General features: G+C 36.3%; 2 protein-coding genes across 3 annotated transcripts; both read right to left on the bottom strand.

The window, feature by feature from the left end:
• Positions 1-33: 33 nt before the first annotated feature.
• LOC107006827 (fimbrin-5) lies at positions 34-6,822 on the bottom strand. Of its 2 annotated transcripts, XM_015205345.2 has the most exons (15): positions 6,565-6,822; positions 6,254-6,396; positions 5,512-5,682; positions 4,865-5,100; positions 4,610-4,781; positions 4,483-4,521; positions 4,319-4,387; positions 4,100-4,216; positions 3,774-3,985; positions 3,513-3,668; positions 3,236-3,435; positions 2,504-2,661; positions 2,333-2,429; positions 1,816-1,907; positions 34-1,378 (listed from the first exon to the last, which is right to left on the bottom strand). In XM_015205345.2, the coding sequence occupies exons 2-15, from the start codon at positions 6,338-6,340 to the stop codon at positions 1,190-1,192; spliced, it is 1,995 nt and encodes a 664-aa protein (XP_015060831.1). In that variant the 5' UTR covers positions 6,341-6,396; positions 6,565-6,822; the 3' UTR covers positions 34-1,189. The 2 variants fall into 2 exon arrangements, 1 of the variants encoding a protein (XP_015060831.1); XR_003575439.1 differs by lacking the exon at positions 2,333-2,429 and having other exon boundaries at positions 1,242-1,378.
• A 128-nt stretch (positions 6,823-6,950) lies between these two features.
• LOC107005417 (B-cell receptor-associated protein 31-like) lies at positions 6,951-12,413 on the bottom strand. Its single transcript, XM_015204007.2, has 2 exons — positions 11,886-12,413; positions 6,951-7,614 (listed from the first exon to the last, which is right to left on the bottom strand). The coding sequence occupies exons 1-2, from the start codon at positions 12,169-12,171 to the stop codon at positions 7,241-7,243; spliced, it is 660 nt and encodes a 219-aa protein (XP_015059493.1). The 5' UTR covers positions 12,172-12,413; the 3' UTR covers positions 6,951-7,240.
• Between the last annotated feature and the right edge of the window lie 1,559 nt (positions 12,414-13,972).

The following is a 13,972-nucleotide window of genomic DNA, read 5'->3' as shown; positions in this document are numbered from 1 at the left end:
TAAAATAAAATGAGAAGAATAAACAATCATTTCTTTGAGAGTGCACATGTAGACACCTCTGAGAGCAGTGTCCGTTCCCTTGCAGGGGAGTTGGATAGTCGTTCTGCCCTTCGAGACCTTTTTTGGGTATAAATATATAAATGTATACTTAAATTTGGCCTTAGCTAGCAATTAAGCATTCCGACTTTGAGAGTGCATATATAGACATTTCAATTTGGTCTTAACAAGTAAACACTCCAATGTGTTCCACTCATGGACACCCAATGTTGATGTCACACATAAATTTTGAAGGTGTTCAAGTGGTGTATTTGTAAGTTGGGGTGTTCAACTAACATAATGGAGACAGTTGACACCTCAACGGTGCATATTCAAAGTTGGAGTCCTTACTTGCCAATCGAGGCAATATTACAGTTTTAATATGGCACAGCTAAAACAGAACAAAGTGACCTTGAACCATTGAAACTGGAGAACAAGAGGAATTTATTCCATTATATTGCAGTGTGAACCACTTAATATTTAGCCTAATGATTCTATAAAGATGTATAATTACTTGCCTTCACTTTTCACAGCTTTCAACCTCACTAGGTTTGTGTAGTATAGGATGCATATAAGTAAAATGGTAGCCTAGTGCACTAAGCTCTCGGTATGAGAAAGGCTAGAAAACAGTCCACAAGGGTCTATTATACGCAATCTTACCCTACATTTCTGCACGAGACTGTTTCCATGGCTCGAACTCGTGACCTCCTAATCACAATACGCAACTTTACCCTACATTTCTGTACGAGGCTGTTTCCATGGCTCGAACTCGTGACCTCCTAATCACATACATCAACTTTACCAGTTACTCAAGACTCCCCTTCAAAAGAATGCATTAAAGTACTACTGTGCTTCATGTAACTATCATCAGTTGTAGTGGGACGGAAAGAATACCTCGACCCTTTACCAGAAAACCCCAATAAGGTAGAGAGGGAGCTCTCCCCCTCTTTAATAGGCCTCTTACGCGGGCAGAATCTGAATTAGTCGGACAAGTGAGCACCGGATACAAGATGGTTACTAGAAAAAAAAAAAGGAGGAACTGTCCTACTAACCAACTTCACTTGACATGTCCTCTTGAAAGCAAAACTGAGGACAACATCAGAAAGAAACCTTGGAATTTTTTTTTTTGGTATATATTTCTTTTCTTCAAATTCTATCTTTCTTCTTGCACCTCCTTTTCCACTTCAGAAGTTGTGGAAGCAATGTCACCATCAGAGGCTGCTGCTGGAGATGCCTCCGAACTGGCGTTTTCTGCAGTGTTGGACTCTGAATCTTCAGTCTTTGTCTGCAAGCTCCAATACATGATGCTTGCTGTGAGTGTCAGCATCATCTTCTGGTTCACCTGGATGGTAATAGTTGATTTATAGTCAAGAAAAATGGTTGATGGAAAGAAGCAATGGTTCTGCTATTACATGGAACTAATAGAAATGCTCTGACAACAGTCGAGTTTTTAGTTGCATCAACGTCTCCTAAGTCCATTCGAAGACTTGCAAACATATCTTTCTTGATATGAAATGCTAGTTCTACAACAATGGCAAATCCAGTGTAATCCCACTAGTGATATCTGAGGAGGTAGAGTGTACGCAGACCTCACCCCTACCTTGAGAAGGTAGCGAGGTTGTTTCCTATAGATCCTCGGCTCAAAGACTCTATATGCATTATAACTCTGTATTTAATACTATATATATAAAAAAACTTAAACCAAAAGATGTTTATCAGGTGTTACATCCGGTGTTCAGGCAAGCATAAGCGCACAGTTTCTTCAATCTAATATTTTACCTCTATTATATCCTCAGGCAATAAAAAGATGGAGCACCCGAGTTTACGTGCTACACTGATTGTATAATTTGCATTAAGCTTCTTATCCTCATCTGCAATGCATTTGGAGACATCAGTACTTTCTTCAAAGCAAAAGGTAATTGTTCAGACTTTTCTTAACTACGTAATACATAAACAAGACACTCAAACTCACTCTAACTTTTCGAGTGCATATCTAGACACCTCAAATTTGGTCTCAACTAACCACTAACCCTCCAACTTGTCCGCACTGGGTCTCGTGGACACCAGATGCTGATGTGACACATAAAATTATAAGTTGGAGTGTTGAGGTGTTTAGATATGCATACTCAAAGTTAGAGTGTTTACTTCTGAGCTGAGGCCAAGTTTGCATGTCTATATGTATTATGTCTTTCTTAACTAATCCAAAAATGATAAGGAGATCTTTGCTTCTCAGTTTTTCAATGAGACAATCATTTTTACTGGGGTGGGTTCAAGAGTCTATGAACTCTCCGCGTACCAGTTCTACCCTTGGTGACAAGGCTCCAATTTACGACCCTTGGCTCCACAGCACTTAGAAGCTCGAGAAAGAATTTCCCACTCGATATACTTTTGTCCTAACAAAACAATATATCTCAGATGTCATGCAATATAAACTGATACTATCAGGTTTCATAGTTTTGTTCATCACCTTAAAGCTTTCAATTTGAGATTTTCTCCCTACACTCTTCACTTTACTGTTTGCCCAATTTAGTATGTCAGCATCTGTTATCTCCTTTCCAAGGGCATGAAATTTCAAGTTTATCAACAATTGGAGCATTGAAAACCTCATTAACTGCCACAAAAAAGCTGCGAGACAACAAAATGATTTTAACATTACAAATCATAAAACTATGCATAAACTGAACTTTTTGAGGTACACTTATGGTGTAGAGTGTAGACTATTGTCCTTACGAGAAACAAGAAGTGTTAATTTGCGTGTATTCAGCAGAAGTTAAGTTTTTATCGGATGTTCATTGTATGCAATGCAGACTGACATCTATTAATCAGGCTGAGCATGCTTTCAAGAACAACAACAAACCAAATCAAAACCTGAAATACGCAACTAGCTTAAAAAAGTGATTAGATTGCTATTTTGATGTATCCAAAACTCAGTATCAGCACCTTCTCTTTGACCTGGTGTACAGATTGGAACTCAACGTGTTGTGTAATCCGTTGGAACATGTGAAATGCGTACATAAGATAGATTTGATCAGCAATAGACCCTCGTGTCAAGAAAAAAACAGTCCAAAGCAGTTCAAAAATAGAAGCAACGGAAGTACAAGAAACAACAGATAATAACAAAAAGATAGTAACAGAACAGAAACTAACATACAAAAGCATGATTTATTATGAGCTTTAGGTAACTTTCGATCATTATTACCTAGTATGAGCTTCTTGTTTCCTTGTACAATATCACTTCCAGCTACATTTACGAGGGAGAAATTCAGTTCTTTCCCAATGCTTATGACTTGATTGCAATTCTCAACTTTTCGAAATGGCATCTTAATTGGAGGCTTTGTTGCTTGTTTCCAATTAACTAATCCTTGTGAAATTTTGTCCAGTACCTCTAAAAGAACCCACCTGCATAATACGAACGCCAAGCAACATTTGTAGAGTCCAAAGTACATCAATCAAGAAGGCAACAAGAAATAACTCACCCGGTTCTCACGTCCTCAAATAAATTATTCACATAAGTATCAGTTCCAAGACTGTTAATCCACAACCGAAAGCATCTTTCTTCTCGAGAAGTTTGAGCATCATCCTCCATCATCACAGCAAAAGACAACTTTGTGGTATCTGCTGTCAATCCATTCCTATAACAGAGTAGAACTCACTTATAGACGGAGAATGTAGACAAAATAACAACTCTGACAGGTTACTCAAAGATAGAACAATTTCAGGTTATCGGATGATCAAACCTGTGTTGAAATATTTGTGCAACGAATGCAAGATTTAGGTTCGCTGCGCCCTCAACAATGTCCTTTGGAGTTACATATCTTTTGCAATCTAGTTTTTCTGCTTGCTCAAGAATCAAGTTTGCTCTTTCAGTTGGATCTTCTGTATCTAATGTGTTGGTTGTACCATGTTCAGGCGCGAGAGTGTTGAGCAAATGAGCATAAGCTTCTCCGTCCTACAACCAAATATAGAGACCAAAAACAGACACAAATTTCTTCCAAAAATGACATATATCTATAGGGAGTTCCTTCAAACGTAATTTTCATAACAACAGACACAAATTTCTTACCTTTAAGTCACTTGAGAAATTTGTAACCTCTTTCTTGTAGCCTGCTTTTTTAAGATGGAAATTCATCCATTTCAGTAAAACTTTTTCTGGAGATAAGCTCATAAGCTCCTCTACTTCCTGCAAATGTTACTGCTATTACGTAATCTAGCACGAACGTTAAATTGTGCACAACTTTTGACAGAAGAACCAAAGACGTAAAACACGAAAAGTATTGCAGACCTGACTATCTTCCACCAGTTCCACAAGTTGTGGAGTTTTTCTCAGATTGAGATCAGCTAATAATTGTATCTGGTTTGCCACGAAAACGATAGTAGAAAAGAATTGGTGAAATTCCAATATATATAACAAACACATGGACAAAGTATAATAGAAATGGTAACAACCTTGATTATTTGAGAAATCAACCCGACAACCAGATGAGGCTAAGAGAATAAGCAAAACAAAAGAAACTTCAGCATCTTTCGTATTGATAGTTATATGTTACGTAAGAAACACATGAACTTCACATACTCTTGCTTCGATTAAATCCTGTGTGCCAATATTGACCACAGTACAACCAATGGCCTTAGCGGAATTGAGGCAAAGGGTGTGGTTCTCATTTCTTTCCCATGGATTAAGAACCTTTTTGGTATTGATAGCACGTTCATCTATTGTTCCAGGGACAGCAATATTTATGAGCTTACTGCAACAAATGATTCAGTTAAATGATTAAGTAGAAACATGAGTGTCCAAGAATGTAATCAGAAATGTATGGTTAACACTTACCAAAGAAGAACACCATCTTTGGCAAGATCAAAGAGTTGATTGGTAGATGGATCTATCGGTAGGAAATCCTTCAAAAACGGATCGTCTCTGAGAAAGCTGTTGATGTGAGCTACATATGAGCCCCTTTCAGATTCACTAATGGTGTGTCGGAGTGTGGTTGTAGTTGCCTTGAGGAAAGAGGAGCTGGTCTTTGAGTCACCTTTCGCTGTAGCCCGTGCTTGTAGATTTAGATATGCCTAACCAACAAAACACACAACTTATGGTAATTCCTCTTGCTCCACCTTAAAACCAAGAAGGATAACCAAGAAGAGATACAGAGGAGTGCATCTTAAGCACGCGACCCCTACTTAATTCAAAAGACTAATAACCTCTATTTGAAGATAGATCGTTAAACTACGTCCAAAACTCTCACCTAAGATCCATGTTTCATTCATTTCTACAAAAAACTAAAAGATTCGAGATAATGATGCAAGGCATACATATTAGAGTAACTTCATGAAACCAGAACTCAAACAAAACATGACATTTTAAGTTTATATGTTCATTTCTTCTTCAAAGCCAAAGTTGTTCATTCTTTCAAGGCACAAAACGCTATTTGTAGTAAAAGTTGAAGAAACAAGTATACAGTGAAACTATCTCATACTCACCCGAAGGAACGATTCAAAATCAATTTCTTCACTCATATCAGATGACGACTCGCTAAATATTGCCTTAATATCATCCTCATTTAGTATATCTTTGAAGGCCTTAAGTTTGCACAACATAGGTGGTAGATCTCCCAAAGTGACCTTCCCGGATTGATTCCTTGCAGATAGGAACTGTAATGAATCAAATGTAGCAACGTCAAACGAGAAACAAACATATATGCTAGAAGAAAATGGGGAAATAACATCAAATACACCCTAAAGTCGTCTGTATAAGTCAAATACACACTTTAACTAAAAGTGTATAATGTTGTCCGAGATGAGCTTTAATAGAGCGATGTGATCACTGAGGATTCATGTAGCCAACCCTGACTCGTTTGTTAGAGAAACATTCTTCACATAATAGTACTTTTTCAACAAGTTACATTCTCTTAACTCAAGTATATAATAAATAACAACAAAAAATTTAGGTAGGCCTCAACTTCATACTAATTAAGGTTGACTACATGAATTATATATCTAAAACCATTTCACCAACAACAAGTATCAGGTAACTTTGTCCACCAAGAATAGGACGTATTGGAAGAAATCACCTATACTAGTGCTTTTTTTTTGTCATCGTTGCCATTTAAACGTCTGAGACCTCGTGGTTCTTAATCCACTCGATTGACCACTAGGCTAAACCCTTGGTGCTTGCACTCATACTCAATTATAACAAGGAAAAGCACAGAAAGATTAAACGTACGTTGGAATTGAGGCCGCGCAGCTCGACTTGAGTGAATTGACTCTGTAGCCATTGATCAGAGACAACAACACCAACAAAACTAGACATTTTTTTTCCTTCAAAATGATTTTTGTAAATCAATCTCTACTTCACTGGGCAGATAACTGAAATTTCATGAAAAAAATATGTCAAACACAGAAATTAAAATAGCAATATGACAATGTAGATTGATATTATTTAATCATTCAATCACAAAAGAAAAATATGATCTTTGATGAGTAAATAAAAAAAAATAATTCATGCAATTACTAATTGGTGAAGAAATTACCAACCTTTTTTACGTAGATCTCAGCGTGCATTTTCTGCAGGGGAGTGGAGTATAGGAATAATAAAAACAAGGTAAAAGAAAAGAAAAAATATATATATTTAAAAATTATTTTCCAAAAAAGGGCGGAGCTACAATCTTAAGTACGAATTTAATTGTTTTTACTTAGATTTTGTATTTTTTTAAAAAAATTAATAAATTCATTAAATAATTATAATACATAGAAGACTAACTTTCACATCATATATTTGAAATGTGTTTCAATGAATTTTTGACATGTGATTAGACCTTAGCACAAAGTAAAGAGACCATTGTTGGACATAATATTGTTATATAAGATATCATACATTGCAACGTCGTTGACATCGTAATGTATATAGAACTCTCAAAAGATTTACTCACACTCGGTGTTTAAACCAAACCATATCAATCGATCATTTCAACAGAATGTCCACTTGAAACTTTCCCAAAAGTGTAACCTGAGTACATGATCACCTTCCAAGAACACAAACACAGCTTCAAGCACAGTGAATGATATCGAAAGTTACAAAATATAGACGCCATTTTACAAGAATCTATCAAAGATGACAAAGACAAGCTTAGACAACACATTTCTTGAACCAAAATTCTCAAGACAACTATTAGAGTTGATAGACAGAAAACAGATGTATGGTATCTTTTTCCTATGTGTTCTTCTTGTTATCAGAATGTGACAGGGTTTCGTCAAATGATTGCAATTGACTTCGAAGATTGTGATTCTCTTCCAGGATCCTATCGTATTCAAGCAGCAATTTTTCAGATTGACCCTTGAGGGAATCAGAATTTGCTCTCTGAGATTGCACCTCCTTTTCTTTTGCCTCCGATTCTGATTCCAGCTGCTTCATCTTGTTCCTCAAGGAGGAGATTTCATCCCTTAAGGTACTGGCCTCGCCGTTCTTGATGTTGTCCAATGTGCGATCCTGCTTCTTCACAGCCTCCATGGTCTTCCTTAGTAATCGAAGCTCCCTTATGTAATGGTGTAGCCTGTCAATCATCAGTCCAAGGAATAGAGAGAATCCTGCAAGAAATTAAAAGCATTTGAACCCCGCAGAAACTTGCTTCAAACAGATGATGATTAAACCGTGGGATCTGAATTCTACTAGCCATATCTACTTAATTTTGCATGTAATAAATGTCAAGGTAGTGTGTCATCATTAGATCATATATTAAAAGGATAATATATATTACATAAGGAAAAGTTAAGGATCTAAAATAAAGGGCACAACTATTTATCCAGAACTGGAAGAAGATCTGTTCCTCATACTCCCTATGGCTGGTGCTTGAGGGCCTTTCGATCGTGTGCAAATTTATGGCAGAGGGAGGGAGCATTTTGCGGTTCAACAGAGGCCCTAGTGCTAGAATACATCAACGAGTGACCCTACAATCTATGTTACACAATTTGTTTACAGGTTCACATCAGGTACGGGTATTGTTGTCATCGGTGTGCCACAATTTTGCTAATTCTTGGTCTACTATTGAAGAATCTGCACAAAGTATCACACCCTCATTTCATCCGTCGACACGGTGCGCCAAAGCAAAAGGAGAAAAAAGAATCTGTGAAACCGAACCTACAGCTCAAATAATCCCAAAATGCCATCATATAATAAACACCTTGCTGGGTGAACTGTTAAGGTCAATACTATTCCTAAAGCCATATACCCCGCATGTATGAGCACACAAACAAAAAGGTAAGAACATTTCCAGCACTCAGACTGGACTGATTTAGTCATGGACGGAGTGACAGATTGATCATTAGTGCAAGGTATACAGAGAAAAACAGTGAATAACTGTATATCACTATAACTTCCATGTTTAGGCAACTCTCCACTCAGATAATAAGACTTCCATATATGCGCGGATCCAAACAAAGAAACACCCACGAGATTCCTATTAGAATAAGAGATTGGGCGACTTCTGTAGAAAAATACATCTTTTTGTAAGGTTTCTACTTTTGGTACACTTGTTGTGTACAGGTGTTTTTTATGCCCTTCATTTATTCGCCTATACTTGCCTGATAACTCCACTAAAGCTAGATATCTGTCCCAACAACCTCGAATATCAAGAGGTTACCAGGGATTGGGTGCCTGATTCCTTAGTTTAGCTAAGGATTTAGATGTAGAGTTTGAGCTATTGCTTACTTCACTACCTTAAGCTGAGCAAATTACAGGCCAAATATACTGCAATCACGCAGACCTTTCACGAGAATTCTCTATGTCATGAGCATGCGGCTAGTTTCCATAGCAATCAACAAGAAAGAGCTGAGATGCAAGCATATTAGTCTCCGTTAAGAATAGAACTCCCTCCATCTTGTATGCAAATCTCTCCAATATGATAATTTTAAACAGTCTTAGGGGGGCAAAAACAATATATGTGCCCTAGTTTTTCTCTGTTTTACACTGTGGAATCAAATCAAACAGAAAAAAATGGAGGGGGCGGGGTTTACAACAAGTTGCGTGGACTCTTCACTTTCGGCCATGTCGGGTTCTCCAAAAACACACTACTTCTGGAGAATCCGACACGCACCCATTGACATTTTTGAAGAATCCGGGCAACATGATTTTCACAGTACCAGCAGTGTGGAAACAAAATTTAGACAACTGGTGGCGTCGGAAGCATATACTCTTTCATGTTCTATACTATCTTATGCCATGCTGGAGAAAAAGATGATTTCAAGATCTTTCTGACAATTCCTGCATCACACCTTGCTTGAAGAAGTGCATCGCGCAGCAGCTTCAGAGAATCACCAACTCTTAATAAGGTGAATAAATAAACTTCGCGAGCAGAATCACAAAAATTCTTCAATGGGTTCGTCAGCCCTTGGGCATGCTTCTGATCCATTAAACTAAATGTCCTAATGTATTATATTTTTCGGTTCCCCTCTTGCTATATTGTCTCATTAACACTCCCTAAGCCAGCATTCATAAGATCTTCTCCTTAAGGATCATTTCTCCAATCAGAGAATCTGTATGTTCAGTTTTAGTTGAAGAGATGCACATTCCTGCAACTTTCTATGTTCCCTTGACGAGATTGCACACGACATGACTGTCTTTAGAACGTTCGCATCTAGAAATATATAATTTTTCTCTTTAAGCAATCTCTAACCCGGGTTAATTTTATCAACAGGTGCAAGTTACTGCTGGGCCCATTACTATTTTGCGGCTGATGCGAATTTCAGAGAGGCAGAACGTTTCCATGAGAAGGTCTTAAAACAAGAGAGCTAGGAGCCAAAGAATGCTACTATAGGCCTATGAACTCATGGAAGATTAGCTTGGAACGATGTCTGAAGTAATTAACTTGTTACAGGCTCAAAATTTGAAGAAAAAAACAAATGAAGAACGGCTCGCTTAGAGACCCATTGCATCCCAAGTGGATGTTTTTTTATCTAATCAAAACCATTTCATAGTTGCCACCAAGAGAAGCTTGAGATGCTAACGTAACCAGCACAGGTATTTTAGCAACGGGAAATCCTTTTAAGCAACAGCTGAACAATTGAGGTGAACACTTCACTTTAGATGTGTTCATCTGGTCAATACTTCTTCGATGCTATAGTCAAGTCTAAGCAAGAATCTTCATTACTTGCTTCCATCAATTCGGCATTGAATTCTTACCTGGGTTCTATTATTACTACTTCTCTAAATCTTCTTGAGTTCAGATAATTTAATTGATTACAGCAAAGATTCAAGCCCCTAATGCTTGGGTCTGCATTCTAGATTTTTTTGATCATCAATACTACATATTCCCCTATCCTTCCTGTTTATTTTAAGCTCCACCCAATCTACATCAGTGGCAGTGAAGTTTAGTATAAACATATACTCCCTCTATTTCAATCTGTTTGTCCTATTGTAACTTGGCAGAGTTAAGAAAGTAAAGTATACTTGTGAATCTCGTGGTCTTACATTAAGGATATGTCTAATGTATTGAATGCCCTTTAATCTTGTGAACATGCCAAGTGGAAAGTTGGAAACAAAGAGATGTTAAAAAAGGAAAAAGAAAATCTTTTTGAAATGGACTTAAAAGGAATGTAGGACAAACAAATTGAAAGGAGGGAGTATTTCTTTAAAATTGTTCAACTAAAGATACAGTTCAAGTCAACAAAAGTGATTCCAGTGACACTTGCTGCCTAAAGACAAAATCCACCCTTGAACTCGTTACAATTTTGTACTAGAACTTGAATGGGACTTGAGAACTAGTAACCAAAGGGATCACAAACAGAGATTCTGCTAAACATACCCGAATGTCCCAATTAACTAAATCATAGCATCTCTCAATCAATCCTAACTAGTTCACTTTGCTGCTCAAAATAACCATAAAGGGGGAATTCAGAAAACAATCCAAAACATGTTTAAAATGATGCGAAAAGAAACATACCCATGAATTAATCATAAAAGAAATTGTATAAACAACTAAAATTAACCGGAAGAACACAAATAGAAACATACCCATGAACTACAACAACAACATACCTAGTATAGTACCACAAAGTGGAGCCTATCGAGGGTAAAGTGTACGTAGACCTTACCCCTACATCACGAGTAGAGAGCTTATTTCCGATATACCCTCAACTCCAGAAAAAAATGGTCCAAAGCATTCCAAAAGAAGTAAAGGAAGCGAAAGCATAGCAAAGCCTACTGAGCAGTTACTACAATAAATAATATGATAATTGAAGAACAAGAAACAGCCAAAGTAATCAGAAATCGAAGGCAAGAAACCACATAAGCAACAGTATAACTATAGTATGGACAGATAGTGAGACAATGCACTATACCTACTAAGCTTCTATCCTAATCCATGTCATCCACAACCTCCCATCTAATAAAATCAGGTACTTTGATAAGTTGAAACCGTGTCATATCATGTCTAATCACCTCTCCTCCCACAATACTTCTTCGGTCGACCTCTTCCTCTCCTGAAACCACTCACATCAAACCTCTCACACCTATACTCACGTAGTATTCATCAGGAAAAAACTAAAACCACTCACATCAAACCTCTCACACCTATACTCATGTAGTAATCATCAGAAAAAAACTAACTTTTCAAACAACCCAAAAAAGATTCAAAATTTGCACAAAGGAACATACACATGAAGTGATCATCAGAAAAAACTCCAAACAATCCAAAAAAGATTCAAAATTTGCAAAAAGGAACATACACATGAAGTGATCATCAGAAAGAACTCCAAACAAACCAAAAAAGGTTCAAATTTTGCAAAAAGGAAACACACCATGAACCAATCAAAAGAAGAAACTTCACAAACAAACCAAAAAACTTCAAAAAAAGGAAACATACCCATAAGAGCAGCTTCAAGAATTTGATGAGCAAGAAGGATTTGATCGGTAGGATTCACAGAATCAGCAGGCCGAGACTGCAATTCCTTAATAGAATAAACAGTATAAATCATGATCACAAGAACAGTAGCTGCTACAGATTTAACAATCAACGGTCCACTGCCTCTTTTAACACGATCAAGACTCATAATTATCAGTTTCCTCAAAGGGGTTCTGAACAGAAACATCAAAATCAACCCCATTTCCAAGAACACCACCATGAACAAAAGCTGCACTTGAGGTAACATTTTGAATACACCTCCAAATCAACTGCTTTTTTTTTTCTGTGATTCAACAATTTCACCAAAAGGGGTTTTTCTTAACTAGTTAAGAAGGATTTTTGTACAATAAAGTTTGATTTTTGGTGAAAAGGGTGTTGATTTTTTTCAGAAAAAACTGTGAATACAGTGTACAGATGGTGTTGATTTTGTGTATACACGCGGCCTTTACGCCTGCAGAAGACTTGTATGGAAAAAGACTAGCGTCGGCAAAGACCAATCCTTTTTTTTTTCTTTTTTTAATCTGAAATATAATTTTAAAACAAAATTTCATATTGGAAAACATATTTCATTTTGTTTAAACATTTAAAAAATATATATAAAATTGACATGATCAAACATGCTCGAGAGTGTCAAGATATCTTCACGCGTTATTTTGATCTTTCATAAGATAGTCATTCGTTTCTAGATCATATCTACTATACTTTTAACATCAGAAAGATCTTTATATTATTTCATCCATTACTAATAGCACATTCAAAAGTCTTTCTTGACATAGGGGAATAATACAAACAGTTTCATCGTGATACATACTATTTTTTAGCATTTAGGGACTTTTAACAGAAATCATGTAATTTTCTTAGTTTTTCGTATGTATTAGTTGATGAATTTTTTGGTGATATGATTTTTGAATACATTTTTTCAAAACCTTTACATGATCCTTGGAAATGACCTAGGGAGACAATACATCTAGCCTAACCATAATCCACACAATTAATTCAGCATTTAGTGGGGCAGTCAATAGAATTAAATAATTTTCTCGATTTTTTTTCATGTGTGTTTAGTCAATGAATTCTTCGTTGATATCATTTCAAACACTTTTTACCAAAACCTTTACAGGGTACTCTGTAATGACCTGGGTAATACATATAGTCTCATCATGATTCACATCACTTTTTTTAGTATTTACAGATCCCATTTTTCGTGTGGTAATCAATAAATTCTTTTGTAATATGATTTTTCAGTGCTTTTTTCCAAAAATTTTATAGGATCCTTCAATTACTTGGGGAATAATACGTATAGCCTTGCTAATGATCCATATCATTTTTTAGTATTTAAGGGTCATCTATATGCGACTTTCTAAATTTTTCGTGTGTATTAGTCAGTGATTTTTTTTAGTGATATAATTTTTGGGAACTTTCTTTTCAAAAATATTTACAAGACCCTCCATAATAGTCTGGAGTAATAATAAGTATAGTCTCACCACAGTTCGTGCCATTTATTTTAGAATCTAGGGGTCACTCAACAAGAATTAAACAATTTTTTTAATGTTTCTTATGTGTTGTTAGTTAATGAACCTCATTGATATGTGTTTTGGAAGGAAAAAATTGTAAAATATTCATAGGATCCTCCGCAATGACCTGAGAACAATACGTATAAATTCACCATCATTCACATCACTTTTTTTTAGCATTTATAAGCCACTCAACAAGAGTCAGATAATTTTCTCATTTTTTATGTGTGTTAGTACATGAATAATTGAATATTTTGGCGATATTGATTTCAAATTTTATTTTTTTTGCAAAAACTATACACAATCCTCTGTAATGACCTAGGGAAACAAACAATACTTATAAGTTATAACCTCACGAGGGCTCTCTCTTTTTAGCATTTAGGGGACACTCTACAAGAACTAGACAATTTTCTCATTTTCGTGTGTGTAAGTTAATCGATCGAAATTCATATTATCAAAATATTTACGAACTAATGCTCGTTTGACCTTCCAAATGGGTCGGACAAGCCGTGATGGCCAACCATATGCATAGACAAG

The sequence above is a fragment of the Solanum pennellii genome, chromosome 12, assembly GCF_001406875.1.
Source record: "Solanum pennellii chromosome 12, SPENNV200".
Taxonomy (NCBI): Eukaryota; Viridiplantae; Streptophyta; class Magnoliopsida; order Solanales; family Solanaceae; genus Solanum; species Solanum pennellii.
This window is presented reverse-complemented; position numbering and strand designations above follow the sequence as displayed.

Bases quoted from the DNA above. Each gene is read 5' to 3' on its own strand.
- LOC107006827 (XM_015205345.2), bottom strand. From the start codon at position 6,340: ATGTCTAGTTTTGTTGGTGTTGTTGTCTCTGATCAATGGCTACAGAGT. The intron at 4,782-4,864 runs GTAAGTGTTAAC...CATTTGTTGCAG, and splicing joins AAAGATGGTGTTCTTCTTTG to TAAGCTCATAAATATTGCTG. The intron at 3,669-3,773 runs GTTTGATCATCC...ACTCTGTTATAG, and splicing joins GCACAAATATTTCAACACAG to GAATGGATTGACAGCAGATA.
- LOC107005417 (XM_015204007.2), bottom strand. From the start codon at position 12,171: ATGTTACCTCAAGTGCAGCTTTTGTTCATGGTGGTGTTCTTGGAAATG. The intron at 7,615-11,885 runs GTATGTTTCCTT...AATTTCTTGCAG, and splicing joins TCTTGAAGCTGCTCTTATGG to GATTCTCTCTATTCCTTGGA.